This window comes from Sapajus apella, unplaced genomic scaffold (assembly GCF_009761245.1).
Source record: "Sapajus apella isolate SASKATOON/1434 unplaced genomic scaffold, GSC_monkey_1.0 scaffold108, whole genome shotgun sequence".
NCBI classification, from domain to species: Eukaryota; Metazoa; Chordata; class Mammalia; order Primates; family Cebidae; genus Sapajus; species Sapajus apella.
The window spans coordinates 4,355,262-4,372,681 of NW_022437048.1; the positions used below are offsets into that span (position 1 = coordinate 4,355,262).

Here is a 17,420-nt window from a genome sequence, read left to right on the forward strand (position 1 = left end):
TAAAAAACTGGGTACCAGGATCCAAGGCTGTACTGACCTTCTGTGGAATCTGGGCAAGGGCTGAGGCAATAAGATTGGCCTTTTCTTCTGTAAGGTTTTTGACCATTGATCCCAGAGAAAACACCACAACGCCATCTTTACCTGAGCTCTGGATAAATTCTTCCATTTCCTGCATACATAATATATTTTATATTACAAAGATATGGCATCATAGGAAAAAATATGTTTATTTACCCATTGAAATAGGTAAAATTAGGAAAGATGTCAGAGAAATTGTTAGACTGGTCTGTCTTCTGACATGTAGAAAGATCTAGTATCTATTATATTAGTATTTTTTTTTTTTAACAGAGTCTCACTCTGTCACCCAGGCTGGAGTGCAGTGGCATGTATCTCTGCTCACTGCAACCTCGCCTCCCCAGTTCAAGTGATTCTCACATCTCAGTCTCCTCAGTAGCTGGGATTATAGGCACATGCCACCATGCCCAGCTAAGTTTTGTATTTTTTGTAGAGACGGGGTTTCACTATGTTGGCCAGGCTGGTCTCATATTCTGGGCCTTCAGTGATCCACCTGCCTCGGTCTCCCAACATGCTGGAATCATAGTCATGAGCCACTGTGCCCAGTCAGGTCTATTCACCTTAAGAGAAAACATGTTTCTGAACTGTGTAACTTAAATGTATAATCAATGGTTACAAGTCCAATCATAGAACGAAAACCATTACAGAAATGAACACTAAATAAGGGACACCTCTTCTCATGGTAACTGAAATTGTTACTCCCAAGGCTTAATTTAACCAACCAATAGGGTTGTTTGCAAACTCACAGGAACAGCTTTTGGAAGGAAGCCCAATAAAGGATCCTGAGTTAGGCTTTAAAAATTATTAGCATGCCAGTTATATCTAAGAGATTATTAATAAATTTACTGGTTCCTGTTAAGCATTCGAGATTATTTTCTAAAGTTTATGCCTCCCCTTATCTGAGAAGAAATTTGTTTAAAATGTCATCTAATAATAACGTATTTTAGAATACGATAAAGTGTATCTCCAACTGTAATCACAATGACGCTTATGAGACCGTGCATCTCTGTCTTTCTGATGTATAAACTGCCATAGATGTGATGTTAGCTATGTGCCCTTAATTTGAGCCTTAAAGAAAAAGTGAAATATAAATTTCTCTGCCAGTAAAATTTCCTAGCTCATTACTAGGTCATTACATTTGCTAGTTTATGAGTAGCAAAATTATTAGGGGAGGGTGATATCTTAAGTGAAAATAGACTTCTATTTTTGGCTTAATGTCAGCAGTATATTTCTGAGGTCCCAGGAATTGATGCTTTGCTATTTTGATTCATCTTCCAAACAGATATTGATTCATTAAAATAACACACAAACATACACACACACACACACACACACACACACACACAAACATACAAACTTACCATACTAAATGGATTTTTCATATGACAGTCTTTTGTTGCTTTTGTATTCTGTGTACCCAATGATTGGCATAACTTTTTATCAGCAATATAATACAAGATTGGTATTTATATTTCCCAAAGTCTATATCATTATTTAAGTTGATTGAATATGTAATGGAGGAATGTTTGCTGTTGTAAAATATGGCTGACTTGTCTTTGTGAAATTGTGTGTGTGTCTGCGTGTGTGTGAGAGAGAGAGAGTGTGTGTGTGTGTGTAAAAAGTGAGTTTGGGAGGAAAAATATGAGTGTGGCATGGGTTGTTATCCAGTGATCTATGGACATGTCATGTACATTTCTTTCTCTATTTATATATTGATACATTATCTCCTATAAGGAACATTCACTAGAGCTTGCCTGCAGCCTAACTTGACAGGCAAGAAAATCTTGAAATAAAATTTTCAGAATCCTGAAATAAAATTTTAAACTTAAACATATATTTTACCACAAACAGAAATTTAGTACTGTTCTGGGAACCTGCAACTTTCTGAAAAGATTATGTTTGTTTGTGTGTGCATCAAATAAATGATAACCTGCTTCCTCACTCCCTACTGATAGTTAAATACATTGTTCCTACCATGTTTACCTATATTCTATTTTGCTTCTCAACACTTTTTCTGTATAACATTTCTGATATTCCACATTTACTCTCTAAAGGCTTCATATCATGGCATACAATTTCTTTTTCATGTCATAAAAACCTGACACCATATTTATAAAGACCCAATACAATATTTGAGTATCTCAGTTTTATAATATCTACTTTATGCTGATAAATCTGAATCTATTTCCAATGTGTTCTGCTGGGATTTACACTTTGTACTACCTAAATGATTTCTAGGAATTAATAAAAATCTTTTTGCTTCCTTAAAGTAAATAGGTCAAAAACTAAAGTCACCATTGTCAATGCAAAAGAATTTTTTCACCAATTGTTTCCTAACAGTAGAGGTCACAACTATCCAATAAATTCTCAAAATTAAAACCTAAGAGCTCTGCCTCATTTCATTGTCTTCCTTCAATAATGACCTCTTTTTATTATTAAATTACTTAAATTTATTATTTTTTATTTATTTTTAAAATTTTATTTATTATACTTTATGTTCTGGGGTACATATGCAGATTTTGCAGACTTCTTACTTACCAAATTCTGTGGAATTCACTCAAGAGTTTTCATGAAAACATCTTTCTCTCTCAAGAAATTTGGTAAATGTCCCTGTTCAAAATGCTATGTGGCTTGTTAAGAAGACTACGGCAGCCTCCCTAGTAATTTCTATGATCTGGTTTTCTGTCCCTCTAGGTCCAGTATTAAGGTATAGAGACACTGATATCTGTAAGACACAGCTAGAACGATTTTACTCTTCAGTTCAAATTGTCGACATAAATTCCAAAACACTTAATATCACCTGTAGGAGAAATCTATCATGAGGAAAATAGATGTGGAATAGCAAACTGAAATGTCCAGCAGCATTTATTTGTTATCGAGGCTATAAACTTTAAAAGAAAATTAGGTATTTTATTATAAGGAGCATAAAATCCTCCACTGTTGTGGACCTACCTTAGGTAAAGGTTTGGCAGGTTTGCAGTGCAATCCTCCAACAAACTCAAAATTAGGTAAGTATGGACGAGGAAATTCAAAATCCCAAAATGTTCGGATTAACCAAATTTCAGCTTTCCCCATAGTCTCACATAATGTAGTGGGTTTTCCTGGAGAAAATGAAAAAAGTTGAATAGAGGAAATTAGCATATATGTTTGCTGAGGAAAAAAGTATCAGTAATTTCCTGATAAGCTATTAAGGAAAAAATCAATTAGGTCTTCTAGAATGCATCATATCTATATATTAAGAGGAAGGAGAAATTAAACAGGAAGGATGGAAGGAGAGAGGGAAGGAAGGAAGGAAGGAAGGAAGGAAGGAAGGAAGGAAGGAAGGGAGGGAGGGAGGACGGGAAGGAAGAAAGAGGAAAGCAAGGAAAAGGGAGAAAAAATGAAGAAAGAGAGAGAAGAAGAGAGAGAGGGTGAGAAGGAGAAAGGGAAGAAAAGAGGGAGTAGAATGGAGCCTGGGAAAGGAATGAAGGAGAGAAGAATTTTAGTTAGTGAAAAATAAGTAATGTGTAAGTGTAATTTCACAATAATAAATCAATCAAAATTAAACTACAGCTAACATTCATTTTCTCTCTCCAACTGAATGGCAGATAACTTCAAGACAGCAGATTTGGAGGCATTGTTAGCATGCCTCTCCCACTTGAAAAGACAATATAGTGAGTGGAGATTCATACTGTGAATTTTTTACAAGAAGCAACACAGGAACTTTACAGAAAGAACAAAAGTAACTATAAACCCTTTGAAAAAAGTGGTGAGGAGCAACCTATCCTGTGAACCAGGTGAAAAACTGAGTTCCCAGAGTGTGGGTGGGGATAAACTGCCTCTGGGATGTATACTTCTGCTGGGAAACCTGGAAATCCAGACCATGGGGAAACGCATTAACCCTACACAGTGCTGGTGCTGCTTTAAACAGTGGGAAATAGATGAGAAAAAGCAGCATCTGGACATGGTTTGTGTGCACTCACAGACTCAGCAGGGACAGAGAAAAGTCACTCCTTATCTCCTGTCACAAGGGGCCTTGCAGAAGCCTGCCAGCTAACTCAGGTGTGGTCACAGGTTGAGAGAAGCTCCCAATAAATAAACTGAGAATAACAATAAAATCTTGAGTGGGGACAAATCCCCTTTGTCCAGAACTGAGGAATGATTAGGTGTGCTATAGCCACAGGCACAGGAACCGAACGCCCCAGCTTCAGAGGAGCCTGGCCTGAAAGCCGCAGTTTCCATCTCAGTGGGTGTATTAGGCCGTTCTCTCATTCCTATGAAGAAATACTTGAAACTGAGTAACTTATTTTAAATAAGAGGTTTAATTGGCTCATGGTCCTGCAGGCTATACAGGAAGCATAGTGTCTTCTGCTTCTGGAGAGGCCTCAGAAAGCTTCTAATCATGGCAGAAGGCAAGGGGGCAGCAGATTGTTTTGCATGATGGGAGCTGCAACGAGAGAGTGAGGGGAAAGGTACTACAAGTATTGATCGACTTACGACCTATGCAACTTACGACCATTCGACTTTACGACCACAATCGCTAGCCATGACTGCTACGCGTCTGGCAGTGCAAACGTTGCCCATCTGGGCATACGACAGTGCAGACCAGCTTCCGGCAGCACTACCATCTCCGCGTGCACATAGCCTACTCAACTTACAACCAAATCATTTTATGACCGGTCTATCGGAACCATTCATGGTCGTAAGTCGAGCAATGGCTGTATACACTTTTAAAAAACCAGATCTCAAGGCCAGGCGCAGTGGCTCACACCTGCCATCCCAGCACTTTGGGAGGCTGAGGCAGGTGGATCACGAGATCAGGAAATGGAGACCATCCTGGCCAACATGGTGAAACCCTGTCTCTACTAAAATACAAAAAAATTAGCATTTTTTTTTTTGTATTTTAGTAGAGACAGGGTGTGGCAGCATGCACCTGTAGTCCCAGCTACTTCAGGAGGCTGAGTCAGGGGAATTGCTTGAACCTGGGAGGTGGAGGTTGCAGTGAGCCAAGAACACACCACTGCACTCCAGCCTGGCTACGGAGCAAGACTCTGTCTCACCAAACAAAACAAAACAAAACAAAAACCCAGCTCTCATGATAACTCACTCACTATCACAAGAACAGTGCCAAGGGAGGATGGTGCTAAATCATTCATAAATACTCTACCCCATGATCCAATCCTCTCCAACCAGGCCCCACTTCTAACATTGGGGATTACAACTGGACATAAGATTTGGGCAGGGACGCAGATCCAAACCATATCAGTGGGGAAGGCTTATGACCTGGGGCAGTTTTGAGTTTTGAGAGGAGTGTGCCTGGAATCCAGTTACCTGCTGCTAGTGGAAAAATGCAAATGTGAGACCTGCCTTGCCAAGTGTGTGGGAGGAGGTGAGGTTTATTTCCTGCTGCTACACATGCTCCCCATGTAGATTCTTCTGTGCAGCAGAGGCAGCTGCACTTCTCCCTGGAACATTACTACAGCAGCCAGAGAGCTTCTCTCTGACCCTCATTGTGACCACTGCTTGCATCTACATAGGGAGAGCCGCAACACAGACTTGGCTGACCCAGGCTCCACCTCCCCTTGCCCCTGCACCTGCACTGGAAGCTTAAAAGAAAGGACAGAGTACCTTCCCTGGGCAACATAAGGCAAGCACAAAAATCACTTCTACCACTACAGTTGGAGCTGTTTTGCAAGTGCCACCTCATGGTTAGAGGCCATCTGGCATAGTCCATGACAGCATCTGCAGGCAGAATAACACAACACCAAGAAGGAAAAAAACTTGTACATGACCTCAACTATCACTATTGCCTGCATCACTTTGGGTAACCAGAAGGTCCTGAGTTTGTCCATGTGCCAGAACATCACTACTACAGCTGGCATTTGAGAAAGTCAATACACTAAGGCTAATAACCAAGGAATCTCACAAAGTCTATGTAACTCCCCTGCCACCACTGTCATAGCTGGTGCTGGTATCCACTGCCGGAGACTAGAGGACAGGTCACATCACTTGACCCCTTGCAGACATTCCCTAGCACCAGCCTGGAGTGTGACGGCTCCACTGGGTGGCTAGATTCAGAGGAGCAGCAGCATTCATAGTAGCCTGGCCCTCAGAGACTCCTCTCTTAGGCAAAGGAAGAGCACCTCACACCCATGCAACTTGAGAAGTTAAATGACAGAGTAAAAATAAGAAAACCTGAATAATTAATATAATTGAGAAAAAATATATTATTGGAATGGAGATCAAATTAGAAGTCTATCATACTCAAAAATAGATAATGTTAAACTTAAAAATGATTATCTCACTAAATCTAGTAATATGTTAACAAGACATATGAGAAAGTTGGACTCATTATAGTAATGAAATGATAGCTTAAAATTGAAAAATAAATAAGTTCCCCTTGTTAAAAGGTAAAAAGAGAAAAATCCTATCATTTCAAGCAATAAAAAACTCAAGTTGTTCAAAATCTTAAAATCCTGTTAGTAAATTACAAGTAGGAAAGACTCAAAAGAAAAAACTTCCACAAAAAATAAAGTTTATGTTAAAATAGTAAGAGCATTCTTATCAAGATGAGAAAAAATCAATGGTATGTACTAATGACAATTTTAATTCAACACTTTACATTTTAATTCAATATTTTACACTACTGCAGTTAAACAAGAAAAACAATTTTTAGACTAAAAAAGATTAGGAGTTTTATCTATCTCTACATCTATCTAACTATCTGATATCATGTTATGTAGCAAATCCAAATTAATGTATAGATAAATCTTCAAAATGAACATGAAAGTTGTAATTTTGTTGAATGCAAGACCATAACATAGCAACTGCAATTTCTGTGCACGAGTGGATAAACATTTAATTTAAAATTTAAATTTCCACTGAAAAACTTGAAATAATTTTTTAAAAAGTTACATAATCTATTTAAGCTTAGAATTATAAAACTATATTAAAACCAATAGAAAAGTAAATAGAGCTAACATATTCACAGATAAGAACACCAAAATTCATAAAGATGTCCATTCTCTAAAATCAATCTGTAGATTAATTATAAATCTTACAAAGGCCAGTATCTATAGACTAATTATAAATCAAATCTATATATTCAAAATCAATCTATAGATTAATTATAAATCTTATTAAAAGTAAGGAGTTCAAGACCAGCCTGGCCAAGGTGGTGAAACCCCATCTCTACTAAAAATACAAAACATTTAGCCAGACATGGTGGCATGCTGGCAGACTCGTAATCCTAGCTATTTGGGAGGCTGATGCAGAGAATCGCTTGAACTCAGGAGGAGAAGGTTGCAGTGAGCTGAGATCATGCCACTACACTCCAGCCTGGGCAACAAAGCACGACTTGGATTATGAGGTCAAGAGTTCAAGACAAGCCTGGCCAATATGGTGAAAGCCTGTCTCTACTAAAAATACAAAATTAGCCAGGTGTGGTGGCACATGCCTGTAATCCCAGCTTCTTGGGAGGCTCAGCCAGGAGAATCACTTGAACTCGGGTGGGGGAGGTTACAGTAAGCTGAGATCATGCCATTGCACTCCAGCCTGGGCAGCAAGAGTAAAACTCCATCCCAAACAAAAAAAAAAATTGTATATTGAAGCCTGACTGTATTTGAAGATAAGCCCTTTAGAGATAATTCAGCTTAAAATAGTTCAAGGGTGGGGCTCTAATCTACTATGACTGGAGACTTTCTAAAAACAGGAAGTAACACCAGGAATGCCCGTATGCATAGGAAAGGCTATAGGAGAACACACGATTGTGGCTGTCTGCAAGCCCAGAAGAAACAGTCTCTCAGACCATAGTGCAACCAAATTAGAACTCAGGATTAAGAAACTAACACAGAACCATGCAACTTCATAGAAACTGTACAACTGGCTCTTGAATGTTGGATAAAAAATGAAATGAAGGCAGAAGTAAAGATGTTCTTCAAAACCAATGAGAACAAATACACAATGTATGAGAATCTCTGGGATACATTTAAAGCAGTGTCTAGAGGGAAATTTATAGCAATAAATGCCCACATGAGAAGCAAGAAAAGATCTAAAATCGACACCCTATCATCAAAATTTAAAGAGCTAGAGGAGTAAGATTAAAAAAAAAAAAAAACTCAAAAGCTAGCAGAAGACAAGAAATGACTAACATCAGAGCAGAACTGAAGGAGATAGAGACACAAAAACCCTTCAAAAAATCAGTAAATCCAGGAGTTGGCTTTTTGAAAAGATCAACAAAATAGACTGCTGGCCAGATTAATAAAAGAGGGAAGAATCAAATAGATGCAATAAAAATGATAAAGGAAATATCACCACTGATTCCACAGAAATACAAACTACCGTTAGAGATTATTACAAAAAACTCTATACACATAAACCAGTAAACCTGGAAGAAATGGATAAAATCCTAGACACTTGCACCCTCCCAAGACTAAACCAGGAAGAAGTTGAAATCCTGAATAGACCATTACAAGGGCTGAAGTTGAGGCAGCAGTTAATAGCCTACCAAACATAAAAAGCCTGGGTCCAGATGGGTTCACAGCCGCATTCTACCAAATATACAAAGAGGAGCTGGTACCACTCCTTCCGAAACTATTCCAAACAATCCAAAAAGAGGGAATCCTCCCCAACTCATTTTGTAAGACCAACATCACCCTGATACCAAAACCCAGCAGAGACTCAATAAAAAAAGAAAACTTCAGGCCAATATCCATGATGAACATTGATGCAAAAACCTTCAATAAAATACTGGCAAACCGATTGCAACAGCACACCAAAAAGCTTATCCATCACGATAAATCAGGCTTTATCTCGGGCATGCAAGGCTGGTTCAACACACACAAGTCCATAAATGTAATCCATCACATGAACAGAACCAAAGACAAAAACCACATGATTACCTGAAGAGATACAGAGAAAACCTTCGACAAAATTCCACAGCCCCTTATGCTAAAAACTCAATAAACTAGGTATCAATGGAATGTATCTTGAAATAGTAAAAGTTATTTATGGCAAACCCATAAATGACTTTTATTATTCAGCCAATATCATACTGAATGGGCAAAAACAGGAAGCATTCCCTATGAAATCTGGCACTAGACAAGGATGCCCCCTTTCACCACTCCTATTCAATATAGTATTGGAAGTTCTAGCCAGAGCAATCAGACAAGAAAAAGAAATAAAGTGTATTCGATTAGGAAGGGAGGAAGTCAAATTGTCTCTATTTTCAGATGACATGATGGTATATTTAGAAGACCCCATAGTCTCAGCCTAAAATCTCCTGAAATTGATAAGCAACTTCAGCAAAGTCTCAAGATACAAAATCAATGTGCAGAAATCACAAGCATTCCTAAACACCAATAACAGACAGCCAAATCAAGAGCGAACTCCCATTCACAACTGCTACAAAGAGAGTAAAATACCTAGGAATACAACTAACAGAGGATGTAAAGGATCTTTACACTTGAAATTGCCTTCTGTATATGTGGCATCTATAATCAATGACAATGGAGTAAGTAAACATCTGCATGAGTTTCTTCCCATACTTTTGTCACCACTGTTTTGTAGTTAAAATGCAGATGAATAAGAAATATGTAGCTGGTGAAAATGGGACATAATTCCAGTTTCCAACTGCCATGAAATGTTTAACATCTCTGATCTTGACTTCTTCAGCTGTAAAAATAAAGTTTGAATCACAGAACTTTTGTGAGTATTCAACAAGAAACTATTTGTAAAAGCACTTTCAAAACTATAATATAAAAATCTGCATCCTTTGACAGTAGCTGAATGTTAGGCCTTAGGTTAAAGCTAGAGCTCACGCAAGACTTCCTTTTTTTTTTTTTTTCCCCAAGCAGTTTGCCAAGCTTTAGGATGTGCTGCCCTCATGTGGATGATGGTTGTTAGTGCTGAATAAGAATGAGGAGTCCAAATTATTAGTTTAATAATTTTGTTGATGGCGTAAAGTTCATTTAGATCTATGTTTATACAAATATATAATAATATATGTGGATTTACAACATATAAGAATATAAATTATAAAACAAATTATGTGTGCAGATATACTTAGACGTACAAAACCAGGATGAACACACACAACATATTTAATAGGAAATTTTGTAGCCATTCTCGAAGCACTAGTTTCCTTGATATTCAGCAAGAAAAGCTGGTTCAAATTAGGGGTAGTGCTGTTTATAAATTAAAATAATGATATAAGTACATGAAAAGTTAAAGCATATTTCATTAGCAACATACAGGATCCACTAATATGTTCTTTAAAATAATTTTAAACACTAAAATGATATGAATTATTATTCATCTGTGGGTATTAACATTTCTAAAAATATTTCCATTATAATCCATTAATGTCTAAGATTTTCCGTTAAAATTTTCAAGACAATTGAAATAAAATATAACTAGTTTTCAAAATAAAACAGAACAATAATTGTCTTATCTAAAAATTTTCAATATCTAGTTTTCTGAGGAAGTAACAAAACAACACAGTAACAATAACAACAGCAAAAATGGTAAACAATACATTACAATCCTAACATTATTGTGTTGTAATATATTTTTCAGAAATCACTTACATTTGGGGTTTAATGAGAGAAAATTTTCCAGGCTTTAAAATTTGTTTGTTCGACATCATTTAATTAGGAATCTAATAGATTAAAATTGAAAAAAAAAACTCGATTACAAGTTTTTATATAGAGATTTAGTATCCATGTTATATAATCATCATAATTCTATGAGAAAATATTATTTCACAGAGAAATAGGCCTGTGAGTAAGTGTGTGTGTGTTTGTGTGTGTGTGTTGAAGTGGGAAGAATGTACTAAATTCAGTAGGACTGGTTATACTTCTCTTAAAAATATTTGTGGTCGTTAAATTAAATAGAACCAGTAACCTCAGGAACTCATAATTAATCAATCTAATTGGGAGATTCCACTAAAGGCTGGCAAAAGGTTCTGTCACAAGAGAAGAGATTTAAAAACACAAAAATGTCTAATTATAACACATTACTAAGTTTGTTAATTGAAAGGTCTTTGTCTATTTCTGCTGCCAAAAGTAAATTTATTTTAACCCTGTGGTTATTAAATGAGAATTTAAATAGACCATATTAACAATATGTTGAAATAAGTTTCCGTGTGCAAGTACACAAAGACTGTGTATTGATCATTAATCCCTGGAATCCTTAATACACTAAAATCTTTATTCTTTTCAGATTCAACTTTGGTTAAAATTCATTTTAAGTGTAACTCTAAGTTCAACAGATGCAAAGAACTGAAGTCACAGTTTTAAGTAGCAAATGAGCAGCTAAGGTATAAAAAATTGTATTGTAATGTTTAATTTCTTCAGATGGCTATCAAATAGATTAGGATTTATCTCACTTTATGTGTAAAATTACATATGACACATTATAAAAGTTATTTAAATAAAACTTTTGAGATAAAGGTAGAATATTCAGCTTAATGCTTTTAACAACAGATTCATTAGAAAGTAAACTAAATAAAAATAAAGAAGATCAAAAGTATTTCAGAAAATACAAATAAGAAAGGAAAAGATTTTACAATATTAATGCGGGCCAAAATGCCCAGAACAAGCACCATAAATAGGCATTTTATGTATTGTGAAATATAATAAAAGCATGTAATTTTCAAAAATTATTTTTCCATAAACAATATGAACTCTATTTTCTTATTTGTTTTCTGTGTCTGTTTTATCAATTACTGAGACAGGGCTATCATAATCTCCAAGTGGGAATCTGTCTATCTGTCCTTTAATTTTCAATTTGATTTCTTTACTTTGATCCTCTTAGATACATCATATTTATGATGAATATGTCTTCTTCACGAATTGACATCTTTACTTCTAAAATGATCTTTTTCTCATAATAATAATTTCTCAGAAGATCCACTTTATCTAATATTAATACAGCCACTCCAGCTTTACTCTACTGTTAGTTTCATCTGCATTCTCATTTTATTTTTAACCTTTTTCTTTATGAGTTTCTTAAGACAGCACCAGTTTAGTCTACCTTTTTAAAAAAATCCAATTTAACAATGTCTATTAGTGAGGGTTCTGAGTTTACATTTAATGTGATTATCTATATGTTTGAGTTGGAATTTATCATTTTGCTAAATTTTTTTTAATTTATCTCATCTCTTTTTTTCTCTTTTTCTTCTTTCCTATTTCATTTTGATTAGTAGAGGATATTTTATGATGCTATTTGATATTTTATTGGCTTATTAGATATTCTTTTTTTGCTCTACTTTTTTGTGGTTGTATGTAAAATTTGCAGTTACTACCATTTTTATAATCCCACTTGTCTGTTTTCGCTTCTGACGTTATATCCAAGAAATTATTGCCAAAGCCCATGTCAAGAAGAATTGCCCTGTTTTCTTCCAGGATCTGTATGGTTTTAGGTCATAGGTTGAATATTTAATTTGTCTCAGAGTGTCAAAATATCAAAATGAACCAAAACAATCTAGATTCAATGAATCCATTTTTTTTTTTTTTTTTTTTTTGATACGAAATCTGACTCTTGTTGCCCAGGCTGGTGTGCAATGGCGCAATTTTGGCTCACCACAACCTCCGCCTCCTGGGTTCAAGTGATTCTCCTGCCTCAGCCTCCCTAGTAACTGGGATTACAGGCGCCCACCACCATGCCCGGCTAATTTTTTGTATTTTTAGTAGAGGCATGTTTCACTATGAAAAAACAAAACAAATATTTTAAAAGAATCACACACAAAAAAATAGTCAAAGCATCTTTGAGCAAGGAGAGTAAAGCTGGAGACATCATACTCCCTGGTATCAAATACATTCAAAGTGACAAGATTCCAGACAGTATTAAAACAGACATATAGACTAAGGGAAAAAATTTTAAAGCCTAGAAAGAAACCCACCCATATATGGCCGTCTGATCTTTGACAAGATGTCAAGAATATACAATGAACAAAGAGTAGTCACTTCAATAAATAATGTCAGGAAAACTGAATGTCCACAAGCAAAAGAAGGAAATTGGAGCCTTATCTTAAACCATACCTCTTTGAATTTGATGACACAAATTCGTAAAACTTAGAAAAGATAACTTTTTAAAATTAATACCAATGATTATATATTTAACATAAGCTTAAATGGTAGAAAAAAGTAAAAGCATTTTCTTTAAAAGCAAATGTATGAATGATCTAGAATGCCCTCTTCTATTTAATACTAAATGTAAAGTTTCTGTTTATAAAATAAAATATATATGAAATGCCTAAAAACTGAATAAAAGAAAAAAAGACTGTCATAACTTTTACATGTTATTATGGTCTATATTGAAAGTCAAAGGAACCTATAGCCACTGTGAAGTTATAGTCTATACTAAGGGAGACAATCTTTCAATTTCCCTCAGCTATTAGTGTCAAAGAGGATTCATTGGCTGAACCCAAATTGATACCAAAGAGAAAGAGAGCCAGGTGATACAGTCAATTAAAGTAGCCTCCCAGAATCCTGAAGAGCCTTGATTCAGTAGGTGTACTGCAAAGTGTTTACTTTGCAGATCTGGATTCTCAAATTGTACATTCCCAAAAATGCTTGTGTTCTTATATTCAAGACAGTAGCTGGCTCCTAAGAGCCAAGTTCCAATCTTTTGGAATACAGTCTCTAATAGGGGTGTTTTTATAAGGTTGAGGTCTTGGTCCACATTTGTTTGACCGGACAGTTTATGTTATCATTGTGATTTACCATGATCACTGGCTTTTGCTCTGGGTAGCTGAGGTTAGTCACTCAAGCCCTAGACCTCTGTGTGATTGAGCCCTAACAGCTACTCAAGACATCAAGGTTCAAGTGAGCTGGCCGATAAAACTGCATCCTGTCCCCACATATCATAGCTGGGAAAATTAAGTAAATCCTGTGCAACTCCACTGGTAGAGGACCCCTGCAAGCTTGCATCTGATCTTTTCTGGGCTACCCTTCGTGGGTCTTTTCTCTTTCCTTATTTTAATCTGTATTATTTTGTTGCAATAAACCGTAATCATGAGTCTAACAGCTTCTGAGTCCTGTGAGTCCTTCTAGTGAATCATCAAGTCTCAGAGTAGATCCATAAGAATAATCAGTAAGGCATTTTGAATAATTTGGTAAAACAAAATATATATTATGATTGCAATAGAAATTTCTTTGTAAAATATTTTTTCTTAATCTTGAATGTACAAGTAGAGTTAAAATTCCAAAATAACACATGAAAAATAATTTATTAGAATTTATTCCTAAGATTTAAAAGTGACTTTATACTATTATAGATATTGAATATTATATTAAAATATTTAACTAAAATCCAGACATATGAATCAGAGCTCTAGGTTTCTAGTCTTGTAGACATTTGTCTTTCTTTGTTTTAATGGGGATATACCAATGGTAATAGCTCCATCTGTAATTGGCCACTATATATTTTTTTCTTCTGCAATTTTTAAGATAGTTGAAGCAAGGCCACATGCAACAGGGTCTTTAAGCAATTTCCTTCTTCCCAGATGTGCCATGAAGTATCTTTACTCTCTATAACTCCCCATTCCCACCTCTTCCCAATTACACTCTTATCCCGACTATCTTAAAGCTACCTTTGTCATTTCCTCAGCACCACAAGCCATAGTTTTTATCAACCACAACTATTGTCTCTCCTTCTTTTAATCACCTTTATTTGAATTTTGCAGATCCAATGATATTTACACATTCTGCTCTGAGCTACTATAAATCAATGTGAATATTAATACTCCTCCAAGTAGAAAAGAGTTATAAACAGGGAATTATAAAATAGGCGGCTAAGAAAATTCTAGAGGACTGCAGGTTAAAATGAGACACATAACTTCAACAGTCAAATTGGTCATGAAATAAAAACCATTTGTCATATCCAAGTTGCCAAGGATGTATGAAAATTATACATGTTTTATTATGTTAGTGAAATGGCGCACAGACATTAAAGATGAAACTGCGAATACAATTCTACTGCTGGAGGAATTCCTGATTTGCTAAGTCTGTGGCATGTCCACATACACACAACACACAGTTACACTATATATCAATTATACATATACATACATACATGAAAGACTTATTACACTGTGGTGTGTGCTAAAGAACACATGCATAAGAGGCAGAGTTAACAATACCACTTAAATGTTATTAATAACTTGAATCTGCTCTCTGTGATAGGATGCGCTAGCTCTCTAGATATGGAGCCATGAATATAATCTTTCTATTGGTCTCTTTTTGAAACTATAACACTACTTTCTCATTTGAAAACAGAATCAGTAATAGCTTTCTCAATATCAAATGATTTATTTTTGACTTTCTATTGACGTCTTTTCTTTGGAAAAGCAGAGAGCTAGAGCTTGAGCAAATCCTAGAATCACAAAGGCCCTATACTATTTCAGTGAAATTAGTTAAGTGGGCTTTGAAGGTAAATGGATCTATCTTCCCTTAGTTTTCAAAATGGTGTTTCTCAATGAGAGAGTTACTTAATTTTTCTGTTTTTATTTTATCACAAAATTAAAATGATAATATTTTGTAAATAAATTGTGAAAATTAGTAATCATAATCCAAATGTTTAAAAAAATGCTTCAGTGGAGAGTTTAAGTCATCATAAATTTTAATACTAAAATGAAGATTATAGCACAAGAAAGTAGGTCGTACACAGATTGACTGCCTAACCATCAATATTGAGAAATAGTTTAGTTATCTTTCAAGGGTATATAACAGATTATAACAAAATATAACAGAATGATGAATACTATTTGAGATGAGGGGCCATAACTTCAGTATAGTCAGATGTTTGTGTATGTCAATGTGCCAAGCAAGGAGAGGGGTGTGTATATGGGCATTGCTGGGTGTGTCCACTAATTATCCCAGCTGACAACCTGAAAATGAGGACAATTGTGATCACTACATCAGGATATTTGGGGAAATGTGAAGACTATTGGCATATTACTGGGCTCCACTGATGCTGGGATATCAATTTTAATGAAATCACAATTGAGCTAAAAACAAAGATTGGTTGAATTCAATTTCTAATCTAATACAAGGCTACCACCTCACACTATTTTTAATTGGCATTTTTGTCAAGAAAAGACGGACAATATCCGGAAGCGTGGATTCCAAAATAATATCATAAATATCACAATATAAGCACCACAATTTGTTTGAACCCAATAAATACCACATTATACTTATTAGTTTTTCTTTATTCCTGAAATTGTTCACTTATGTGATGCATATTTTTATCTTTATTTTTAAAACAGATTAACAAAAATGAAATATATATCCCTATGTGTTTATTTGTAACAATAAAATGGTCTATGAATTCAAAGATAATTACATTCAGAGCAATTTTTAAAAGGTTCAAGGTATTTTAATATAAATATAAAAGAAATTACAAAAACAATTTGATTTGCTACTATGAAGGAAGAGGGAAGGCATAACATGTAACGTTACAAAGCTCAAAGAACTAAGTTTTTGGTCAGCCGTGGTGGCTCATACCTGTAATCCCGGCACTCTGGGAGGCCAAGGCAGGCAGATCACATGAGGTCAGGAGTTCAAGACCAGCCTGATCACCAACATGGTGAAACCCTGTCTCTACTAAAAATACCAAAAATCAGCCAGGCATAATTTCAGACACATGTAATCCCAGCTACTCAGGAGACTGAGATAGGAGAGCCACTCGAACCTGCGAAGGTGGAAGTTGCAGTGAGCAGAGATGGCACCATTGCTCTCCAGCCTGAATGATAATGCAAGACTTTGTCTCAAAAAAACAAAACAAAACCTAGTTTTCTGGGATTAATAAGGGGCTTGCATTCCACAACTAGGGAAATTCTTTTTTAGTTTATGCACAGCACCTTTCAGAATAGAAGTTGAGTTGCTGCTGATGCCAGTATACCCACATTATGATTTCTTTGAAACATCCAATGGCATCATTTAGGCCAAAAGAGCACAATCTCGCTGAGTACAATTTCTATTCATGACAAACTAAAAACAAGCAGGTGGCAAACTTCTTAAGCATGACAATAGCAAATATGGAAATCATCCTTAGTGACTATCTTTTTAAAAAAAGAAGTAACTATATTTAAGACAACTTTTATTTTTAATCAAGGAATACACTATGCACTAGAGATTCTTGATAGTTTATACATTGGACATACAGCGGTATACTAAGGAACCAGTTGTTCCTTAAGGAAAATCGATCTATGCTATTAGAAGCCAAGAAACTGGTTGCCCTTAGATAGGAGTTATGGGGACTGAGAAAAGGAAAGAAGAGGAACTACGGATTGCAATCATGTTTTGCGTATTAATTTGGGCGCCGGTTGCAAGGGTGGGGTTTTGTGAAACTTCAATGAACTA

At 35.6% G+C, this 17,420-nt stretch overlaps 1 protein-coding gene across 1 annotated transcript in view; it reads right to left on the reverse strand.

Moving 5' to 3' along the window:
* LOC116537264 (UDP-glucuronosyltransferase 2A2-like) overlaps positions 1 to 17,420 on the reverse strand; it is a 42,552-nt gene that overhangs the window by 10,920 nt on the left and 14,212 nt on the right. The window contains exons 3-4 of the mRNA XM_032259318.1: positions 3,028 to 3,176; positions 38 to 169 (exon numbers count right to left, since the gene is read on the reverse strand). Of these exons, the coding sequence (XP_032115209.1) occupies positions 38 to 169; positions 3,028 to 3,176 (281 nt within the window). The remainder of the gene's footprint in view (positions 1 to 37; positions 170 to 3,027; positions 3,177 to 17,420) is intronic.